General features: G+C 48.3%; 1 protein-coding gene across 2 annotated transcripts in view; it reads left to right on the forward strand.

The window, feature by feature from the left end:
* The first annotated feature begins 876 nt into the window (after positions 1–876).
* GABRA5 (gamma-aminobutyric acid type A receptor subunit alpha5) overlaps positions 877–23,293 on the forward strand; it is an 80,388-nt gene continuing 57,971 nt past the window's right edge. Inside the window, exons 1-6 of one of the 2 annotated variants that reach the window (XM_023190432.2) lie at positions 877–1,021; positions 2,637–2,696; positions 3,077–3,236; positions 14,661–14,782; positions 16,908–16,975; positions 17,079–17,299. In XM_023190432.2, coding sequence (XP_023046200.1) covers positions 3,151–3,236; positions 14,661–14,782; positions 16,908–16,975; positions 17,079–17,299 — 497 coding nt within the window. In that variant the 5' untranslated portion in view covers positions 877–1,021; positions 2,637–2,696; positions 3,077–3,150. Of the gene's footprint in view, positions 1,022–1,041; positions 1,293–2,636; positions 2,697–3,076; positions 3,237–14,660; positions 14,783–16,907; positions 16,976–17,078; positions 17,300–23,293 lie in introns of those variants that run through there. The other variant, XM_023190434.1, reaches the window with a different exon arrangement.

Here is a 23,293-nt window from a genome sequence, read left to right on the forward strand (position 1 = left end):
TGCCTTTACTTACCATTATTCTGTTAAAAGAGACCATGAACAATGCAGTTTCCCAAAAGGAACGGGAGAAGGGTGTAAGTAAACCTCCCCATCACGTTCTCAGTGGCTTTCCTTTAAGTCTTGAACGTTTTCCACTGGGTGTTACAGTCGAGAGTCCCCCACCTCCCGAGGAAGCAAGACCCCGCAAGCCCCAGACGAGGCGCTCTTGCTTGTGGTGTTGGAAGGGGCCCCGCTGCCGCGCCGTTGTCATTAATGCCACCCTCACCGCCCAGGAACTGCACCCCTAGGACGGGCGACACACCGACGGAATGACCACAGGAAGACCCCATGTGCGTGGCTAATGAGGCAGTGACCCGGTGTGGCTCGGAAGCCCTGCTGGGAAGATGCCGCCCGTCACCCCAGACGCGCTCTCCCACCTGCAGCCCCCAGGGCTCCCGGCCCTTTCCCGCTGCCACGGCGGCTTGTTGTCAAGAAACGGAACTTCAGAAAACCCCCAGATAAACACTGCATTAGGTGAGGATTTCATTCTAATCGAGTCCAGGGTGACCCTGGCTGTCCCTCCCTTAGCAATGCGTACCTGTCTATGAGTGAGATGAAAACAACGTCCACAGGCCAGTTGCTTTCAGAGGCGCCTAAGAGATGCGCATGTACAGGGGTGTCATGGAGCACCCGGGAAGGGCCCAGGCCTGGGCAGGGAGGCGCTGGGGCCGACTCTAGGGAGCAAAGCTCTCGAAGGAAGGCCCGACCTCTGTCACCCGACTGCGGACACTGCCCTCCCATCCCTGCTGCACAAGGGAGCGGTGGTGGCTCCTCGAGGCGCTGAAGATACTGTTGAGGGCCCCGAAGAAACTTCAGCAGAGCAGGGCCTCACCCCTTGCAGGCCGAGCCGCGGGCCCTGCGCCCTCCCCCTCCGCCGAGCGCGGCCGAGGGCGCGTTTGCGAGAGTCTGGCGGCCTCTACCGGAGCGCCGCCGCAGAGGGCCGCTGCTCCAGCCCGGAGACAACATGTGGCGCTCGGGCGAGGTGAGAGCGGGCGCGAGTGCGCCGGGGGCGCTGGGGGGCTCTGCGGCGGGCGGCGCGCGGCCCCGGGCGCGGCGCGGAGCGGAGCTGCAGGGCGGCGGCGGGAGCGCGGGGCGCAGGAGCCGCTCCGCCCGGGAGCGCCGGGGAAGTTCGCGCTGGCAGCATGGGGCGGTGACGCCGCACCGGCCTTCCGCGCCTGCCAGCCGGGCGAGAGCAGGCGGAGGAGGAGGATGCACCCTCACCGACGGCTCGCCTCCCGGGGCCGGCGCGCAGGGTGAGCCCTGGGCGCGCCGGGCCGGGGCAGTGGGGTAAGAGGACGCGAGCGGGGAAGAGAACCGGCGGCGCCGGCTCGGTCCGCACCCCTTCTCCTCGGGGCGCCGGAGCGGCAGGCTGCGTGGCCGGGGAGGAGAGGTGCAGAGCAGGCGGGGCGCGCGGCCAGGCCAGAGCGCAAACTTTACCCCGGCGACTGCGGGGCTGAAGCCGGGCACGGAAGGGCGCGGGGTCCGGGCGGCTCAGCCCTGCCGGACGGGGCACCGGGGGGCAGTGACCAGTTGGGGGTGGGGGACACCCGCTGCCACCATCGCAGGAGCCGGAGGGGAGAGATCGCCCCCCTGGAAGGCCAGCGTCAGCCCCGGGGCTCTGAGGCGCGCGGCGTCCCGGCGCTGCCCGCGGGGTGGACTCGGACCCCGCGGGGGTGTCGCGCGCGTGTCGCGCGGGGTGCTCGAGGCCAGGGGACTCGGAGCCGCCGCTGCACCGCACGCTCCCAGCCCAGGAGGAAGGCGCTGCCCGGCGGAGCGCTCGGCTCGGACCCGGGGCAGGAGCCGAGGAGGTCGGCGAAAGCCGGGAACGAGCAGGGGAGGGCCCGGGAGCTGGAGACCCTCGGCGCGCCGCTGCGGACCGGGCGGGTGGCAGACCGCAGGTGCCAGGGCGACCCAGGCTGCGGCTCCGCAGTGCAGCCCCCGCGCCCACCTGCCCTGGCGCGCCGGCCCTGGTGAGCCTCTGGGGGGGTCGGGAGGGTCGTGGGAGCGCAGCCTCTCCTGGGGGTCCCTGGCTCCGGGCTGAGGGGCGGCTGGAGGCGCCGCCCGGGTTTCCCGCATGCAGCGCCGCGTGCTCGCCGCCTGGCTCTGGCCCGGGCCCCGCGACGAGCCCCAGGACGCGCCCAGGCGACCACCGCATGGCACCCTGCCCTTCTTGGCAGGAGTCGCAGAAGGCCTTCGCTTCCGGGGTGGAAGTACCTGTTGTGTCTCCCAATTCCGGAGTTTGCGGGGGTTGGGGGTGGGGGGGGCTTGCTGGGAAAATGCTTCTTTTCGGAGCATTCTGTTCGGATGCCATGAGCACCTATTTGCGTTATGCGCAGACTGAGAAATGCGCGTTTTCGCGAAGGTTGGTCGTTGAGCCCAGGGACAATGTCTGCCTGGATCTCAAATGCATTAATGAGGGTCCAGCACTGAGCGGAGAGACTTCCACAGATGCAGTGGTTAAGTTATGTAGTCACGGGGACCGAATGCCGGGAAAGTAGCCACACTCTTTTATAGGCAGTTGTTACAGTATTGTGATCCTGCAGAAAACCTGTTTCTTAAATGTGCTTTTCCCCACTTCTTTCCACATACTTTCTCAGTGCCTTGCAGAGAGAGGAGTAGCTTGCTGGCTTTGAACGCGTGGCAGATATTTCAGAAAGGTAAAATTATTGCACTTGTGGATTTGACGGATACAAAATACAGTCGCTCGGATAACTAAAGCATTTATTTTAATAATTGGACTGATGGTTTATTTGATAACATACTGAAAGACAAAACAGACTATTGAGTGGAAAACAATAAATTAGGATGATTCTGCACCCTGACTAGAAGCAAAAATAAGCCTTTTGTTACTTATTTTTATGTTCCAACTTACTGCCCAGTGAGGGTGGTAGAAAATACCTGGTGTGCAGCTGTCCTGGGGAAGGGCAGCAGGCTCCTTTCTTTGCAAATTGTTGTGATAGCAGTGTGATTTCATTCCAGGAACTGTGACACAACAGCATTGATGTTCACGTGCTTCCCCGCTTTGTGTGCTTTTCAGCTTCAAGATCAAGCTGGAGAAGGGAAGAGTTATTCCCCCATATTCACCTGCTTCAACTACTATTCTTATTGGGAATGGACAATGGAATGTTCTCTGGTTTTATCATGATCAAAAACCTCCTTCTCTTTTGTATTTCCATGAACTTATCCAGTCACTTTGGGTAAGTTACCATCTGTGCTTTTATTTTATGATGTTAGGGACACTGGTGCCTTTCAGACATGTTACAGGAGCAGCACATCCATTGAGCAAGCCCTCGCCTGCCACCATTGCAGCCCCAAGCCCTTCACTTGTAAATAAATGGAGTCCTTGCCCTGACCCACGCTTTCTTCCTGAGCAAGGCTGCTCCTCGCGTGGGGTCTCTGAAGTGAGTCAGAGAAAAAAAGGCAGATTATGTTTTCAGAAATGAGGCTGAAGATGAGATCCGAGTCAGCTGTGATTCTTCCTACTCAGGTTAAAACAAGATTCAGCAGTTCACGTGCATGAAGGATAGTCACTGCTTGTTAGACAAGGCAGTGCCCATATTTCAGTTGCCCTCTGCAGTTCCATTATGCAATCGAAGTTGCCTTGAAAGCTAGGCCCATGCTACTTGGCATTGAAAAGGACTCACAATGGTCCTGGCCTGAGCCAAGGCCCTAGAACTGTGACCATCTGAATGCAGGTGCAGACACTGTAAACCACAGGTGCCCAAAGATCTGAAAGACATCCCTGAGGTTCTGGCACTATCATTTCCAGTAACCCCTCTTTCATTTTAGCCTTTAGTATCTGTATACCAACTCTAACCTCTTTTTTTTCATGAAACTAGTGATAACCGACATGGTGGATGAATGTTCTTAGGAGGCTGCTGTTCCTGTTCTGACCTGTGCCCCAGAATTGTTCTGGTTAATCAAAAGGATTGTAACTTGAAGTTGATGGCGTAGAATTAAGAAATTAAATGTCAGGATGAAAGTTGCCAAGCATTAGTGCTGCAAAAATGGGATCCAGAGGTTTCACAGCCTATCCACATTTATGTAAATCATCACAGATGGGGAATATACAGTGGCTTGGCAACAGCCTGTAGACAGCCTTTCCATCCAGGGGAGAAAGAGGACATCCCCAGGGCCACGATGTTTTTTGTCTGTCCTCTGTACATTTTCTGCTCTTCTGACTCTTCTGTGCAGAGGAAGGGATGGATGTGGGGGCCTTGCTCAGGTGCAGTGGCTGGTAGAAGACAGTACTGGGACTGTAGTCCAGGTCCACCCGGGTGCAAGCCTGAGCCATTAGCTGAGACTTTGTCCAGCAGAGCTGAGCTAAGGAGGATGCCTGTCCCTCACCAACAGAAGCCAGACACTGTGTAGTGTGTGCACTTTAACCCCACTGACGGGAACAGGTGTGTGGCATGTCTCAGCGCTTTGAGCCATTCTAAGTATTCCCTTGGGAAAAAGCATGGGCTGTGAATATTGCCTTGCTTATCTTGAGTGGACGCCCCCCTTCCTATGCCTTGGGATTATTTTAATCTGTTAAATGAAGGTTTTCCTTTACAAGTTCTCTGCAGCTGTCATAGCCTGTAAACTAGCATGTTCACAACGTTCTTCTGAATGAAATGTCTGTACAACATTCAAATTTGTCAGCTAATGCATTAGGTAGTTTGTTTGATATACCACATATATTTGGTAGCATTTTGGAGGTGAAGAGTATGTCAGGATTGGAAATTTATATTTTCTTATATTTTTATATTTTCATATATTTTCTTTAAAAGGTCTTGGCTAGTCCAGGCGCGGAGGCTCATGCTTGTAATCCCTGCACTTTGGGAGGCCAAGCGAGGGGCGAATCGAGATCAGCCTGGCTAACATGGTGAAACCCCATCTCTACTAAAAATACAAAAAATAACCAGGCATGGTGGCACATGCCTGTAATCCCAGCCACTCAGGAGGCTGAGGCAGGAGAATCGCTTGAACCCAGGAGGTGGAGCTTGCTGTGAGCCAAGATCATGCCACTGCACTCCAGCCTGGGTGACAGAGCAAGACTTTGTCTCAAAAACAAAACAAAACAAAACAAACAAACAAAATCTTGGCCAAATGTATTACAAATTTTCATTGAATAAGCATGAAATGGTTTCACTCCCTGGTAGATGCAGGTCTGAAATAGGAAGTAATATATATAAGGACTTTAGCCCCAAGAAGCAGTTATGCTTTCTTCTTTAGTTCTGTAGCTTTCTGAGGTCATCTTCAAAATATAGGGGTATCTTAGTCTCTGAAAGCTAACACTGAGTAAGTGGTAGAATACTCCTCAAATTTTCCAGAAAATTAACTGTTGGAGCAGCTTTTAATCTTTTAGGTATATGGCCAGTAGTCTATCATAAAACAGCACCTACTAACTGCAACAAATATGTGAGATACAGAAAACAATAATAAAAGGAATCTCTTTAATTCCGTCACCCAGAGACAGCCATGCCTCCCGTTTGGTGCACTGACTTCCCCTTGCTTCTGCGCATGTTTTTGTACAGTGGGATCAGGCTGTGCAGTTTGGTACTGTGCTTTTTTCATGTCCAATCCATTCTCACAATTTCTTTAAATGTCCTAGTTTAAATGGCTGCATATTTGACAGGGCAAGAGTGTCTTGTGCTAGCCTCTTCCCTAATTGGGGATGTTTACGTAGTGAATGATTTTGCTGTTACAAATTTTCCTGTAGTGAACGTATTTGGCTTACAAGTTTTCTTAGGTATTTGGGATTATTTATATTAGAAGATATTTTTGTAAGAGGAATTTTACATCAGGTTCTTTGAGCACTTTTCACTCTTGACCCTGCGCGCCCAATTGCTTTTGAAGAAGTGGGGTTTCTAGCAAAGCAGGAAGCCAGGTTCACACATTCTGGCCAGCAGGGCATGTTTTTCAACAGCCACAAAAGACATCATAAAATACATCAAGCCCCTATTTATTTCTCTTCCTATAGGAGGCTCCTCTCACTTGTGTATTATCTAAATGGACTTAAGAATAATTGTGTCAAATCCCAATTGAAGTTTCCTAATATTGAGTTAACTTTAAATCTTGAAAAAATAGCTACCACAATGTGGAACACCTGTCTTTACATTTCGTGTTTTGGTTTTGGCTGACTCGTGGGAGCCAGTGTATGAGCTGAGCACCGTTAGCCCGTCTTCTGGCTGGGAAGGAGGGAGGGTGAACGCCTGACCTCGGAAGTCGGGAGTCCTTACTCGGAGCTTCCTGTGTCACTGTGCCCCCTATTACTTCTTGGGCTCCCTGACTTGAATGCACACAGTTTGCAGGGTAGCTCTGGATCAAACCAGTCTAGACAAGAGGGGATAGAATTCTAAAAGGTAGTCCCTGCTTCAGAGTGGAGAGAGTTTTCAGTACTTGGGGATTAGGGGGAAAAAGAGTCTGGGTCAGCTCTGTTTCTTTTCCCTCCAAAGAAAGAGTTTATGTGATTGGGTTCAGAAGAAAGGGGAAAGAAGCAGCATCACAGGGTTTAATTTGAACCTGATTCTAGGACAAGAGAAGTGCTCACTCCTGAGAGACCAGAGAGCTGGCACAGGATGAGGAGAATCAGGCAGGGGAGAAGGAGGAAAAAGAAAAGGTGTAGGGCTATGTGCGTGGACCAAGTCGAGATGCAGTGTTTGTGAAATGTGTGTGGCACTGGCAGTTGGAAAACTTACAGATGTGATAAGTGCAATGTACTTGGTGATTATATGGGATAACTGATGTGAAATCGCTTTGAAAATACATGAGTGTTCTTCTCCTTCTCTTGGTCACATTCTAAATTTGATCGGAGTCACCAGCAGCTCATTTTCCGTAGTCTTTCTCATTCTTCTGTTAGTTTTAACTTGTAGAACAGAGCCCGAGTCTAGCATACAATACAATAAGGCCCTTTTTGGACACTCAGCCCTGTGCTAAGGTACTTTTGACGACCTGGGATTATTTGAGGCATTCTATTTATTTTAGTAAGACCAGTACACAAAAGTACATAGTATAGAAAAACCAGTACAGAAACAATATTGGCACCAATATAATGTCAAAATACATACTATTAAATTTAAACTGGAATTAATTTATCATCATTAAGAAAATCATACTTTATCAGACCTGATAGACCAGTGACAATTGTGAGATAAAATTGAGGATTATCAGCTTAATAATAAAGTCTGAGTCCATTGATTTTATTGTCTTAAATATATTTTGGAGGTTTACTGATTGATAACAAATCTGCTGAACAATTTTATTATGTGGGAGCTGCAATTCAAATAGACTTTGGAAAACAATATTTTATAAGCAGCAAATAAAAGTGTAGGTTCTTGCAGAAGTGGCTTTTGAACATGAACAGATAGAGTCTTCTTTATCTGTCTACACAAGTGTGCCAGTGTGGACCTTTGGTTCTGTGAAGAGAGCCATTCCATACGCGCACTCAAGGCCAGTTCCCTTCTTTTAAGTAGAGCAGAAAGTACATTCTCTCTGAATCATGCAGGTACTCACGATATCTTTTTAAATGGAAAGTTCTCCCTTGTGAATCCTCAGATGACAAATTCTTCCTGCACCATAGCTGCGGGTTCATGAGGCCCGGGACAAACAGTCATGGTAACAATTCTAAAGGCACTCAGAAAGCGCACTGAAGCAGGTAGCGGGAACACCAGTGGTGGTGCGCCTACAGACTGCAGCGACCCTCAGAAAGCCAAAAGGCAGTTCTTGCATGTGGCAAAAAAAAAGTAGGTGGTTAAAACAGGGTTCTAGGGGAATGTCCAATATTTTTTTAAAGGTACCCAAAGAAAATAATTCCCAGTTATCTGCTTTATAAAGGAAACTTTCCGCGTGTTCAGCAGGCAGGAGAGTCGGCCAGCGCAGCTCTCCGCCAAGACCGTCTGGCAGTCAGCTCGGGAGTGAGTCACCGGCTCCCTTCAAGGGGAGAAGGAGCTTGTGGGCTTTTGGGTTTTTACAAAGGTTCAAATTGCATAAGATGCTCATTTTAATTAATGAGAAATTTCAGAGGAAAGTACTAGAAGCAAAAATTTAAAAATCTCATCAGAGAAGTCTGGTGGTAGCAACGATAATTATCAGCATGTATATGAGTGTATCTCCTTAATATTCAGAATGCATTTTTAAAAAAAAAAATGCACCGTTTAATTTACACATAATTCTTGATTTTCAGGTGAAAAGAGCTCAGGCATTAGAGCTTAGAGAAGTGTGTCCAAGTTTCACCTTCTGAAAGTGGTAAAAGCAAGGGCTCCCTAAGAATGCAGGCTGGGCTAGCGCGCTCCACTGCAGGGCCTGCTCCAGAATGTCCTAATTTTCATTATAGTGCCCTGAAATGGGAAGGAATGAGGGGAGAACTATATATGAGAAACCAAAGAATACCCTAATCTGGAACTCATATGTTTACCACTATGAAAACATTGTCTGCTGCAGCCCGAATAAACTCCACCACGGAACAGAGACTGTGAACTGGAATGCTGTAGAGAAAGATCATTTGCTAGTGAGAGTAAGACCTGCAGTGAAACAGCCTTCAGCGGTTCATTGAAAACTCCATTTTATTTGTATTTATTTAACAACTTATTTTAAAATCAAAGGCAGTCTAAAAGTGAATGAAGCACCGAACCAGTTAATTTTCAGTTTTAATAAGAACAATTGGGCCATCACTGTACTGTCAGTTTTGTACCCATTTCAGGACCGATGGTGGATATTTAGGATGGCATTAAGTGTCATTTTGACAGAGGGCAGTCTAGCTGCCCGGCTTCCATCTCTGTCCACACGCTCTCTGTGTGATGTCAGAAGAGTTACTTCTCCTGCCTGCAGCTCAGTTTCTAATCTCAATGTGGGATTAATCATGGGTCCAGGATCACAAGGCTGGTATAAAGGATCCATTGCCAACCTATGCCAAATGCTTACGCAAGCCCAGGTCTGTGTCAGGGGAAGGTGTGCTAAGTGCACCAAGCCATTCTGGGTACTGTGACCAGGAGACTCCTGGGGTTTACTGGACCCAGAGTGTGAGATGGCGCCTGGCCTCAGCCTGAGCACAGCAAGGTCCTTGCCTTGCCCACATCTGCAATGTCTCCCTCACAGGGGCATCCTGGGGGACATTGCCCTTCAGCTACACCAATGTGGATTATGCCCTCACCATGCACCAGGCACTGTTCCAGGTGCTGAGATGCACAGAGCACAGCAGGGGCAGAGTGGGACCTGCCTTCCAGGAGGGTGCACTCTGGTGTGCACGGAATAAGTGTCAGTAGGTTATGGTGATTGCTATGAAGAGTGATTCAGAGTAAGAGACAGTGCGTGTGCTGGAAAGAGATGCTTGAGCAGAGATCTGAGGGAGGTGAGGATGTGAGCAAAGCTGTTGGCAGAGAAACCTGAACTGGCAGGAGGAATGGCGGGTGAATCCCGGGCTGTGTGGCAGGTGCATGCTTGACGTGTTAGGAACAGCGGAGGGGCAGGCATGAGAAAGCGAGAGATGGGGAGAGAGCATCATCAGGGAGGAAGGGCTGGGGTCAGGATCACATTCCAAAAGTAGGCCATACAGGGGAACATCAGGAAGGACAGTTGACTTTTATCTGGAAGGGCAGAGAGGGCCACTGAGTGGTTTTGAGTAGGTTTGAAACATGATCCAATTTAGATGTGACAATAATGAGACTTAAACGTTGAAACTCACTCTGGGTGCAGTGAAAGAATACAATGGAATCTGGAGTGAGGTGAGAGGGGGTTAACCCAAGACACAGTGGGGACAGTGAAGAGGTGATTGCAGGGGCCCAGGGGAATGGCTGTTTTGGCCAGCAGCATTAGTTGATGGGTTATTGTAGGCATAAGATGCTCATTTTAATTAATGAGAAATTTCAGAGGAAGTAATAAGAAATTCCATGAAGGAAAGAGGGAAGTCAGGGATGACCCCTAGGTATTTTACTAGAAAACCTGACAGGTTCACCTGCCTATGATTGAGCTGGAGAGGGCAGTGGGGAAGAGGTTTGGGTACAGAAGGTCACAGGTGCAGTGGTGGTGTGGGAAGCCCCTGGAGACACTGCTAGGTCTCCCAGTGGATGTAGAGGTCTGGAGGACAGAGAGGGACTGGGCTGGAGGTGTGGACCTGAGGTGTTTCCATACATTGGGAAGTATTTAAGCCACTGGATTGGATGAGACAGTCAGAGGTTAAGTGCAGACAGAAAGGAAAGGGTGTCTGGATTGTGCCATGGACCATGCTTGTGTTCTGAGGTCAGGAAGGTAAGAGCGGCAGCAAGACTGACGGGAAGAGGCAAGTAAAGAGAAAGACAGAGCTGTGCCCTGAGGTCAAGTGGAAAGGGGTTGTAGGAATGTTGCCCACAGGTCAACTAAGCTGAGGACCAAGACTTGTTCTTCCGATTTGGCCATGTGGAGTTCATTCCTGGCCTCCTGAAGAGAAGCTTCCTTGGGATGCAGGCAGTGAAGGCCTGGCAGAGTGATTGCAAGAGAAGGGAGGGGAGGCAGTGGGGTTTGCTGATACGGACAAACCTCCCAGTGAGTTTTCATGAGAAGACGGGCAGAGAATGGAGCAGTGACTGGAAGGGAATATGGGGTGAATGAAAGGCTCTTGTAAAGAGTGGTGATATTAGAGCAGATGTGCTTGCTGATGGCCATGGCGAGAGAATGGGGAGAACGTGTGTAAGGACCGTGATGGCGCATCACTGCGTCATCACCTATGCAGGACCCCCGGTGTGTCTGGAAGGAGGGAGGGGGCTGAGTCGAGGAAGGAGGGCAGGGTGGGAGAGGTGGCTCTGGCCTGTGGGACCAGAGGACTTGGGTTTTACCTTGTCGGCAGCAGGATTCTAAGTCGGGCAGCAGTGTCAAGGGCAAGAATGCAGAACCTCCATGAAGAGTGACGCGTGCACTTAGCAGGATTTTGGGAGCTGCAGGGAGAACTGGGGGATTTTAGGATTTGGCAGGAATATCAGAGAGTTCTAGCATGGTGTTCCATGGCACAGACTCAGAGCCTCATAAAACAATGTGGCATCTGTCCATGTTTTCTACCTTAAGAGGGGAAAGCTGTTATTTGGAACCCTAGGATTGACCCTCACTGTCCAGCCAGTGTGCATCTTGGTTTTGTTTTTCTGTTACATTGCTGTTGTTTTTCTAATATGGCGCTTAAGTGATGGGTAATGTGCATTTGAGGAAAACATCACACAGTGTTGCCATGTAGAGGTACTCATTTAATGACCTGAAAGGAACGGACAAGTAAACGGAAGAGACATTTTTTTAGAAGTCATTAAATACTGGGGAAGAACAAAATTTAAGAAGACGGATAAGCTGCAGCTTAAAACAAACAAACCCAGTTCAACGTCCAAAGTAATTTCCAGTCAAAATACGTCTGCGGTTGCCATTATCGAACTCACTCTACGTAAGTCAGAAGTGGTCATCCGTATAAGGAAAATTACATCACAAAGAAGCACATCACACACTGCCTTCACTAGCACCAGTGGTGGAACGACAATACCGAAAAGACTTTTTCCTCTCCAGAAGTGACGCCACAACTTGTACTCTTTCAAGTACCAAATAAGGAAAATGTTGGAACTGAGAATATGGCATAAGTGGGACATGTTTTGTAGAGAATATGCATTCAATGTAAGGAACTAATTCCTATTTTAAGAGAACCTAGTGAATTAACCCAGACTAAAATTGAAGGGTAAGTCACCAAATTTTCAAGTATTTCTATTATGTCTAAGACTGTTGTTAGTAATATGGATATGATCTCAGCTCACAAAAATTCACTTCCCCAAAGAGCGGAGCCTTTACTTGTCCTTGAAGCACTCGTGGACTCTGGTTGACCTCAGAATGAGCAGAGCTCCTGGGCTGTACTCAGTGCAGTTAAGCAAAGCAGAAGTGGAGTGTCGGTGAGTCCAGGCTGCCTGCTGACCCTAAACGGAGTGAGCGCTTCATGGGCCGAAGACATCTTGGTTTCCACCTGTAGGACTCATCCGTCACAGGCTGCACATTATTGCTCGCCAAAGGCATAGCCCTGGATTTCTGTGTTGTTTTTCCAGTGCTTTCAATGAGCCAAAATGGAACAAAGCCAGCTGAAGTTCCTCCTTAGCTTAGCAGCAGTTCTTAAAGATCATGTAGCTTGATAGAGGCCCTAGCCATCTTCCCAGGCATCTGTAAAGGTCTCCTGTATGAAGGCACTTTCACACCAGGGGCTGAGAAAACACAGCATTTGCCTTCTGTGATACAGCAAGGGCCTTTCTCTCCATGGCTGTGAAGCGGAGTATTTCATAACCACGCACCGCAGATGAAGCGTTTTTGAGGATGGTCTATGGACAGAGAGGGCCTCCAGTTCATGAAAAAACAAAAAACAAACAAAACCCTCGGCTCCTACCCTGACAGGCATCATCAGAGCTTTTTAAAAATCTGTTTCTTCCCTCCCAGCAGCTATCTTCAGTTAATACAGCAAGGACAACACTGCAAATCCCCTGCCATGGCCCCTGTCATACAAAGAAAGGTCTACAGGTAAATGCAAAAGGCAGTTATGACAGGAAAGGGCAGACACTGAAATTCCTCCAAGAAAAGTGTAATTATGTACAGGTGTGTGTAGATATACTGAAACTAATGAAAATAATTTTGATCAAGAAGTAGAATCCGAGCTTTGAAATTCTTAAGCATAGCATTCTGTTCCATCACTGTGGGAATTGACTAGGGTATTTGTGAGTGGGATTCAGAGCCTGGTGGGATGGTATTTCCCTAAAACTGGCAGAGCAATGTGTCTTTATCTCCGCTTCTGGAGAGAGCCACGGAAAACAAGGCTCACAGAGACATCACGGCGGCTGCACAGCCTCCGAATGGCCAGTCATGAAGTCAAGCCCTTGTCTCTGGACAGCCAGGGCTGTTACCATCTAACACAATTTAGGAACATTTTCACAACAGAGAATGGAGTAGCTTAGAAAACTTTAATTTCAACATTAAGATTTGCTTTTTCTACTACTACCTCAATTGGTACGATAAAGAGACAACAAGGACCTTCCAAAAATTGAGCACCTGGATGTGGCCTAAAATTGAGTTGCAAACTCGACAATAATTATGAAGTCCATCATGAGGCCAGATCTGGTTTGACCAATAGTTACACAACTGGGTAGGTACAAAATATAACCTTCTTTCTTCCTCCCACAAAATCCCGAAGAAGAAAGCTGTTCACTGGAAGGAGCTATGCTAGGCTTAGTGCTTTGTCTTTCCGAAGTGTGCAACTAACCATGGATGTTAGAGAAAGGGGAATTTAATGTTTTTAAATATGAAATCACAGAGTTAAAAAAGTATACGTCTGTGGGCTCCATACTAACAGGAATGAATTTTAGCTTGTTAGAGCTTCAACTATATGCATTTTTATGGTGATGTGAAAATTAGATCAAAAGAACTTTATTCTTTTATTCTTTATTCTCTTATTATATTCAAAAGGGAATAGCTTTAGGGCCAGCAGAGAATTGATCTGTTTAGATGCAATCGATGAAAATGACTGACTTTTAAGAACAGGGTGGAGCAGACCGGCATGGATTCTGACCTCAGCATCTCTCCACGGCTGGTGGCTGTCAGCCCTGATTTCAGCCCTTTCATGGGAGAGAAAGCGCCTTAAGCAAAGCTAGGGCCCCACAGCCAGGCACTTCAGGGAACTACCAGGAATCACATGGTCTTCTCCTCCCAAGTGCCCAGGGCGCTCACTTCTTGGGAACCACAGCTGGCTTTCAGTTTGCAAATTGAAGCCAAATTTGCAGTCAAGTGCTCAGTAATTCAAAACCGGTTGCTATTTGCACATCTGAAAGCAGCTGTGGAAACCTGAGGTGGGATCCATGCTCTTCAGCTGCGGGGCTGTCTTCTGGGCTTGTGATCTCTCTGTCCCCCCAGATACCATCCTCAGTTTGTCTAGATCTGCTAAGGCAGTTTCTAGTTTTGTTCTGTTCATACTACATAAGCTTTTGGAATCTGGATAACTTAATTGAACAAACAAAAAATGTTCTTGTGTCTTCCCTGAGGCTCAGCCCACTCTTCTCGACAGTTTGTTGTGACACTGGGTCCCACAGAATGTGCTGGGAGCTGGCCCACTGAAGGGGCAGGACCCCAGAGATGACACAGACTCCGTCATGTCTGTCACTCACTCCCCAGTCCTGGCATATTATTCACAGCACAAATGCTCCCAGTCCAACTAAGGATGCAGCGAGGTTTGGGCACAGCGTCGCCACCACGCCCCAGCGCCCAGTTGCAGGTGACTAGCAATACTAGAACTCGGTTTTTGTGTTTAAACCAAACTTCTGAAATCCCCTGTGAGTGAATTAGGCTCTGCCAGTCCATGCACCGTGGCTAATCGCTAATTGGTTGTTTAAAATGGCTAAAATATTGACATAAACCAACTCCTCAGAATCACAGAACGATAGACTTTGAGCCTCAGGTTAGGTGGTTGGATAACTAGCCCCAAGCAGAGTATCCTTGGATGTTCGAGAACGGAGGTGTATCGAGGCCAAATAATCCCCTAGCCAGTGTAGGAGCTGTGTTCTCAGATCCTCGTCTCAGGCCGCCACGTGCCTCCCTGGTTTCTGCATCTTGAGAAGAATTTGTAAGAAATAATATGTCTTAATGCTTTCTCTTGTTTCTCTTTTGAAAAGCTTTTCACAGATGCCAACCAGTTCAGTGAAAGATGAGACCAATGACAACATCACGATATTTACCAGGATCTTGGATGGGCTGTTGGATGGCTATGACAACAGACTTCGGCCTGGGCTGGGAGGTGAGTGTGCTCTCCTCGCTGAGCCCGGCAAGGATCTAGGAAGGGCTTACACCTCATCTCAAGCTTGTGTTTGTGCTGATTCAAACAGTTCCTGAAAGAGCTTCCCTGCCAGGATTTTGGCTTGATGGCTGTTCCACTCTTGCCAAGGATCATGCATCCTTTGTTATTTTCTAGACGCAAGAACCTGGGGGAAGTGGTCCCCCCCCAGGCATCTTTGCAAAATCCCCTCTTCCCAGATAATCTTAATGTCTAGTCTGGTTAATTTAAGGAGGAACTGGCTTTTAGGTGTTACTAACGCTGAGATTACCCTATGTTAAGAAATGATATAAAATCAACCTCATACTCTTGTATCTATGCGAGTCCTTTTCAGAAATCCACTGTGGAATGCAGTCATCCTTTATAGCTTTATGGGTTATACATTTAATGCTTCACTGTGGCCACAGTCTTAGTATTTGCTTTGACTTTATGGAATTCAATAAAAATGAACTGATGTAGATTACTCTCAGTAGGGCACACCTGGCATAGCTTCATTGCTGTGCTAAGAACTGTGTGCAGTTTCCAGGTTAGATGTGGAGTCTGAACTTGTTGGGTGAGGTGAGGTAGACACTTTCCAGTGAATACATTCTTGGAGGAAAATATTTAGTTCTCTAGTATTTGCATTTTTTTTTTTTTTTTTTTGAGATGGAGTTTCACTCTCGTTGCCCAGGCTGGAGTGCAATGGCATGATCTCGGCTCACTGCAGCCTCCACCTCCCAGGTTTAAGTGATTCTCCTGCCTCAGCCTCCGGAGTAGAAGGCGTGCACCACCAGGCCCAGCTAATTTTAGTACTTTTAGTAGAGACGGGGTTTCACCATGTTGGCCAGGCTGGTCTCAAACTCCAGACCGCAGGTGACCACCCTGCCTCGGCCTCCCAAAGTGCTGGGATTACAGGCATGAGCCACCGTGCCCTGCCTAGTATTTGCATTTTTAACAGGGAGATCCACTTAAAGCATGAGTGGCCACTCTCTGCCTTTTGGGCACAGGCTCCTTGACAGTCTCTTACTCTGCCCTCTGAATTATGTTCCTAGGCCTCTGTGCCCAGCGATCCACTCCCTTGAACACACTCAGAAGGGTCACAGCATCTCGAGGAGCCCTAAGCTGCCGTCAGTGCTTGTGGTATTCTGTCATCCTCCCTGCCTTCCAGTCCTGCAGAGTGGGAGGAGACCACGGAGAGCCTCCCAGGCCACCCTGCTGGGGCTGGCGTCTCAATGAGGAGACAGGCACACTGCATCATACAACACACAGCATCACACAGACACCTGCCCACGCACAGATGCACTCCATGCAAACGGACGATCATCACACCGCGAGCTGCTGGAGAGGCAGGCCCACAGTGCAGCTGGAAGTTACTCGGTGTGGGCTGGGCTGCACTTTGAATTGCTTCATACTCATGACTTCGGGGACTTACAGGGCCCTGGTAGTGCCCAGGGAACCACACAGTTTTTCCCCCAAATATTATTAGCCACTGTTATCACTTTACCTATTTGCAATAATTTTGTTTGAAATCATAGTCTCCCACGATAGGGCTTTCTATAATAATCATTCAAAATGCTGCATAAGGAGAAGTGGGTCTTCCTTCCTGTTCAGGGCACACTGGGCACATTCTCATCATCCTTTCCCAGAGACCACCCAGGACCTCCAGCTTGGATTGGAAATTCAGCTCCCCTCATCCTGAATTGTCTGACCCTTTTTAAAGCCCCTCTCTGTGGCGACGGCATGGCTCTAAGCTGCCCGGCTGGCACCATTGTTCCAAGTTTACAGAGGAGGAAATGGAAGTTCAGGTGTTTGCAAAACCCCAAGGCCCCACAGCGAGGCCTCAGCCCAGCTATTCCCAGCACTGCTCCCCAGGGGGCAGAAGGAGGAGGAGAGCCAAGCTGTGTTCTGTAGGATGGGAATTTCATTTCATGGTATAGTGGGGAGCAGCTTGGTTTCATCCGGCAATTGTCAAGTCCTCCAAGTTTACGAAATGCACTGCAAAAGCCCCCGGTTGCAGAGGGTGGCACTGGTTAACAGACTGCGGGCACGAGCGTGTGACAGACGCGCAGGGTGAGTCGGTGCAGCCGAGGGACCTGTGTCTGTGTTTCAGAGCGCATCACCCAGGTGAGGACCGACATCTACGTCACCAGCTTCGGCCCGGTGTCCGACACGGAAATGGTAAGTCCCGGGCATGGCTGGGCAGACGATGCTTCCTCCGCGCCGCGGGCCCCCGCCCCGGCCCCGTGCGCTCTGACCTGCCTCGTGCCTTCCTTTGCACCAGGAGTACACCATAGACGTGTTCTTCCGACAAAGCTGGAAAGATGAAAGGCTCCGGTTTAAGGGGCCCATGCAGCGCCTCCCTCTCAACAACCTCCTTGCCAGCAAGATCTGGACCCCAGACACGTTCTTCCACAACGGGAAGAAGTCCATAGCGCACAACATGACCACGCCCAACAAGCTGCTGCGGCTGGAGGACGACGGCACCCTGCTCTACACCATGCGGTGAGCCGGGCGGGGCAGGGGACGGTGCGGAGCAGGTGCGGGGCAGGTGCGGGACGGGTGCGGGGCAGGTGCGGCTGCTCATCCTGCCGCAAGAGCCGTGCCGCGGAGCTGTTCCCACGGCACGTCTGAGACGGCAGCGCGTGTGTGCTGGGGGATCCCCCTTGCCATCTGCCCACACCAGCGCTCTTGGACGTTCTTTCCCTGGGCTGCCATAGGTCCGTGGCTGTTTGTCGTTCGGACTCGTTTATTCAGTTCAAGCTCAAGAGCATCGTTGGAACCATGGCCCAGATAATGTCAGACAGGGAAAAATTATTATATAAAACTTAAACATCTAAGGAGGACAGGGCGTGGTGGCTCATGCCTGTACACCTGTAATCCCAACACCCTGGGAGGTTGAGGTGGGAGGATTGCTTGAGGCCAGAAGTTCGAGATTAGCCTGGGCAATATAGTGAGACCCTGTTTCTACCAAAAAAAAAAAATCACCCAGGCGAGGAGGCATGCACCTGTGGTCCTAGCTACTTGGGAGGCTGAGGTGGGAGGATTGCTTGAGGCCAAGAGTTTGAGGTTGCAGTGAGCCATGATTGTACCACTGTGCTCCAGCCTGGGTGACAGAGATCCTGTCTCGAAAAAAGAAAAAGGATTTTTAAAAAAGGATTTTTTTCTTTTTTTTTGTTGCAATTGTGTAGCCTTTGAAAGTTTTAAAAGCCCATTTCTCACATGCTTGGATAACATTCTAATGTTGAGGTTAAGTTTTAGTGTTTATAATTTAAATGGACTGTTAGTCATTTTTTAAATTTTGAATTATTCATTGCCTTGGGTAAATCAATAAATTGATCAATGAGAAAGGCTCCTTTAGAATTTTTCAAAGTTTCCAAAGTGAGTCTAGGGAAGTAGGCTTCAGAAAATATATATATATTTTTTTGAGACAGAGCCTCGCTCTGTCGCCCAGGCTGGAGTGCAGTGGCCGGATCTCAGCTCACTGCAAGCTCCGCCTCCGGGTTCACGCCATTCTCCTGCCTCAGCCTCCCGAGTAGCTGGGACTACAGGCGCCAGACACCACACCCGACTAATTTTTTGCATCTTTTAGTAGAGATGGGGTTTCACAGCGTTAGCCAGGATGGTCACGATCTCCTGACCTCATGATCTGCCCTCCTCGGCCTCCCAAAGTGCTGGGATTACAGGCGTGAGCCACCGCACCTGGCCCAGAAAATATTTTTTAAATTGAAAAAAACAGCATTAAAGTCAAGTTAAAAAAAAAAAGGAAGCACATTCCTTTTGCGTAGGTATTGAAATTTCTCTATCTTGCTACAATTTTTCACAGTAAACTTTATATTTAAAAGTGTAATCATAGTAGAAACTAATATTGATGCTTTCATCTTTGGAGGATCTGTGTTTCCTAGTGTATGCTCTGGTGAATACTCTGACACACTGTGTCCTGTTGATTAAATGGGAATAAAATCAAGCTTTTAAGGAACTAAAGTTAATTTTGTTCAGAGGTCTTAGAGGGGACTGCAGCCTGAGGCCTGTAGCCTGGGAGCCGCCCTTTGGAGAGGGTTTACCCAGGGCTCCTCGCAGTGTTTCATCCCGCTGCTGTGCACAGGTGGTGGATGATCAGCCTGTGCAACATCTCATCACAGCTTGGGTGCAAGGGCACATCTGGTTATGGTTTGCAGAGGCATAATCACTAACCCCCTCAGGCCTTACTTCTGGGTAGGAAGAGGCAAGGACTGGTGCTTTTATCTTGTAAAGAGTGTAGTGACTCAGGCAAGAGATGTGGGGGCCGTGTGCTCTATCCTGTTTGGGCTTCAAGGGTCTTTCTGGAGACACAATCAGGGGCTTTGTGAAATGATGCTGGCAGGTGGAAATGAGCAAAGGTGACTTCTCTCACATTTGTTGCCTTGTCTCACAGTTCCAAATCTATTTGGCAGCAGGACTGTCCTGGTAACAGCCCGATAAGGAGCTGTGATGAGGGAGCCTAGAGCACACATCTTGGCATTTTGTCTTTCCTTGCATTGACCTTCAACGTGTTTGCCCAAAGATGGAGATGTGAGTTTTGAGCATCAGTGTCCTTGGACATCACCTTGTTGATGTAGAGAGGTTTGTTGAAAAGCTGAGAAATATTGCGAGGGTTGAGAATAAGTCCTTAGCCATCAGTCCATGGAAAAAGGAAGGGTTTAGAGAGAAGCGATGCAGTGTCAGCCCTGTGTGTAGACAGCAGGTGTGGAGACAGAGGCCGAGGTGTTGGAGGATGTCTGGGAGTTCACACAGCGCTGGGAGGAATGCTGGATGTGGTTACTGTGGGGATGTCTGTGTTCTGCTCGTGGAATGAAAATACACTCCTGGTCCTCATCGGACTAGTGCTCTTGATTCTCATCCTAATTAAATCTAAATCAAATCTTTGGATCCAAAGCCTGAAAGGTGTATCACAAGATATGCAGTTTTTTGTTGTTGGTGTTTTTGAGATGGAGTCTCACTGTGTCACCCAGGCTGGAGTGCAATGGTGTGATCTTGGCTCACTGCAACCTCCGCCTCCCGGGTTCAAGCAATTCTGCCTCAGCCTCCCAAGTAGCTGGGGTTACAGGTGTGCGCCACCATGACCGGCTAATTTGTGTATTTTTAGTAGGGAGGAGTTTTCACTACATTGGCCAGGCTGGTCTTGAACTCCTGACCTCTGGTGATCCACTGGTCTCGGCCTCCCAAAGTGCTGGGATCACAGGCGTGAGCCACCGTGCCCAGCCAAGGTATGCAGTTTTAATTCTAGAAGACAATTCTGAAACATTGTTGCCTGAATGGGATGGGGAGTGAGTGTCATTCCTTACAAGGGGGAGAGGCAGGAAGGGGGCCTCATACTGAGTCTGTATAGCAGAGGCAACTTCACAGACACAGCGTCCTTCAGCCCTCAGACAGCCCTGCCAGCCAGGTGACACTGTGACCACAATGGACAGGGAAAGTGAGGCTTGGGGGTGTTTGATAACCAGCCCAGGATCACACAGCTAGTGAGGAGGTCACCGGAATTTGAGCTCAGGTCTGAGCAGTGTTCTTGTCTAATCCACCACGTCTGAAAATTCGAGGGACACAGCATCATTAGAGCAAGAGTGGTTTTTTGGGAGTGTCATGCCCAGAAGGGAGCCAAGGAGAGGTGAGAACCAGAGCGACTTGCCAGTGGTAATTAGTGGCTGTTTGTGCGGAGGAAGAGTCTGCTAATGAGCTGCAAGGTTGATAATGAGTTTTCTTTTTCAGTCATATACAACATTTGGAAAGTGGAAATAGTTCCACTTCCAAGTGTTATGAATTTTAATGTGATAGAGCTCTAGCTAGAATGCCACAGCAGTTTTACCTATGGATTTCACAAAGCTGGTGAAATGGCTATGCAAACTACTGGTGAACTAGGAATCACTAAACCACGAATCACCCCATGGTTGAGCACTTCAGTGCCAGGGTGCTTCTGGTCGGGAAGACACCACACTGTCAAGTCATGGAAAGCCAATGGTATGCTTTGATCCAGTCATGCCCACATAGTATCCATCTCAAGGAAATAATTAGGACTATGGAATAAGATTTATGCACAAAGGTGTCTATTATATTACTTATGATACCAAACATTGGAAGAAATATGAAACTTTGGTTAATTTTTCAAATAAAAATGTATCTTTAATTTTTTTCAGATGTTGGACCTAAGTAAAAAGACAAAATATGAGTGTAGAACAAACTAGGTTCCCATGATGCCATTTATTTATTTATTTATTTATTTTTGAGACGGAGTTTTGCTGTCATCCAGGCTGGAGTGCAGTGGCGTGATCTCGGCTCACTGCAGCCTCCACCTCCTGAGTTCAAGTGATTCTCCTGCCTCAGCCTCCCACATAGCTGGGATTATAGGTGCTTGCCACCATGCCCAGCTGATTTTTGTATTTTTAAAGTAGAGACAGAGTTTCACCATATTGGCCAGGCTGATCTTGAACTCCTAACCTCAGGTGATTCACCCACCTCAGACTCCTACAGTGCTGGGATTACAGGTGTAAGTCACCGCGCCCAGCTCCCATGATGCCCTTTTAACCTGAGACAAACATATGGAAATGTTTGCGGGAGTTCAGTTACCATTTTCTTAAAATTGACTCCATATAGGTTATTGTACTTAAATACAATTGCTTTTAAAAAATTCCCTTTTATTTTTAGTTGACCCATAAGAATTGTACATTTAGATGAAATACAGACCGATACATGTATTCAGTGTATAATGATCAAATCAGGGTGATTAGCATATCCATCACCTCAAACATGTACCATTTCTTTGTGTTGTAAACATTCAAAACCCTCTCTTCTACCTTTTTGCAAATATACAATACATTACGGTTAACCATATCGAATAAGATTTTTTAATGGGAAATCCCTGCCATATTTCAGAATTCCTTTAAATTAGTATTCAGAGATGTGCACAATTGAGCGAGCTGGAATTCTTTACAAAAGAGATGCGAAAGAGGCTGAGGGAATGTATGCTGTTTGCTCCCCAAATGTCTGGCAGTGAGTCTGAGGCATTTTTCTGGAATTTATCCATGATGTTGGCTCTGAAGAACGTCCTACCACGAGTGTGTGATGCATTCACTGAATTTTACCAGTGAAATTCAGCAGCTTCTCAGAATCAGCCCAAAGAGAGCAGCAAAAGTCTCCTGCTGCGTCCTCTAGAGGCTGCCCATAAAGTACTGAACAATTTCTTTCAGGACATCTTTCAGCAAATGGAATGAGCCATTTTACAGAGCCCTGCCCAGAGTTAGGCTTCCAGCATTAGGCGGGGCAGTCAGATCACTCCAAGGAAGTGCAGAGCAGTTCCTCCCCGCCACACCGTCCTCTGTAGGGCTGGAGAAGTTAGGGAGCTGAACCCCGTGACTGGCCTGAGGTCATCTAGGGTCCAGATGGATGACCGTCCCTTAACTATTTTCTTGGGTGAGGGGAGGTAGAACTTTTGGTTGTCATTGTGTAGCAGCAGGTCCCTAGTCCCCTCCAGATAAGTGCCTGAAGTACAGGGTGGCCACCTGTCTCAGAGACCACACCAGATCTGACCATACATACACCACTATGTAAGTTATAAAGAGCATATAGAGATAATAACCGAGTGAGTTGGGAGGCAGTGGCTCCCTTTCAGCTCCCATCTTCCCACACCTTCTAAAAGTGCCAACACATGTGAGAACACACAGTGAGGGTCACCTTAGGGAATGTCCCGCTGGTCTTTGGGCCCCTGGCAGGAGAGCAAGTCCCCTCCGTAGGCTCTTGTGACTGCAACAGGCAAGGAAGGAGTCCCTAGAAGGCTAGCTCTGCCTGCACCACGTGGTTCTGCCTGTCTCAGAGAACCCGGCTGCTGCTCCACCCAAGCTCACTTGCCTGTGCCTGTTTAATAGAAAGATCTGGGCAAACATTGTAGACTGTGGACAGTTTTACCACTGTAGTAGAATACGCTGCACCAAGTAAAATAACGCTGGGCAGTCATGCCCTGACTACCACGCTGCATCATCTCTTTTGCACACTATGCTGCTTTTACTTTAAGGAAGACATATTTTTATGATTGCTTACACTCCATTTAGATTTTGCCCATGAATGGAAACCACTGCTTAATTCATGAATTGGGGAAATATGTAGTGAAAAAATCGTGGATTTTGGAGTTAGGCTGACTTAAATTGAGGCCCTGACTGTCATTTAGTAGTCATGAGTCCTTGGCAATTATATTTTAATCTCCTAGAGCCACTGTCTTTTTTTTTTTCTTTTGTTTTGGTTGGTTGGTTTTGGTTTTTTCTCTTTTCCCATGCAGTAAAGCTAGCTGCGGAGTCTGTTTCGTTCTTCTTTGAAAACGGCTAGTAAATACACATATTCCTTGAATGGCCTCTTGGGGGCAGCATTGTCACATTTTGGCTTCATGATTGGTTTCAAATAGCATAATAGGTAACTTGGATACATATATCTGGAATTTTTGAACTAGACACTGAGATGTGTTTGTATGTATATACA

Source organism: Piliocolobus tephrosceles, chromosome 6, assembly GCF_002776525.5.
Source record: "Piliocolobus tephrosceles isolate RC106 chromosome 6, ASM277652v3, whole genome shotgun sequence".
Lineage (NCBI taxonomy): Eukaryota > Metazoa > Chordata > Mammalia > Primates > Cercopithecidae > Piliocolobus > Piliocolobus tephrosceles.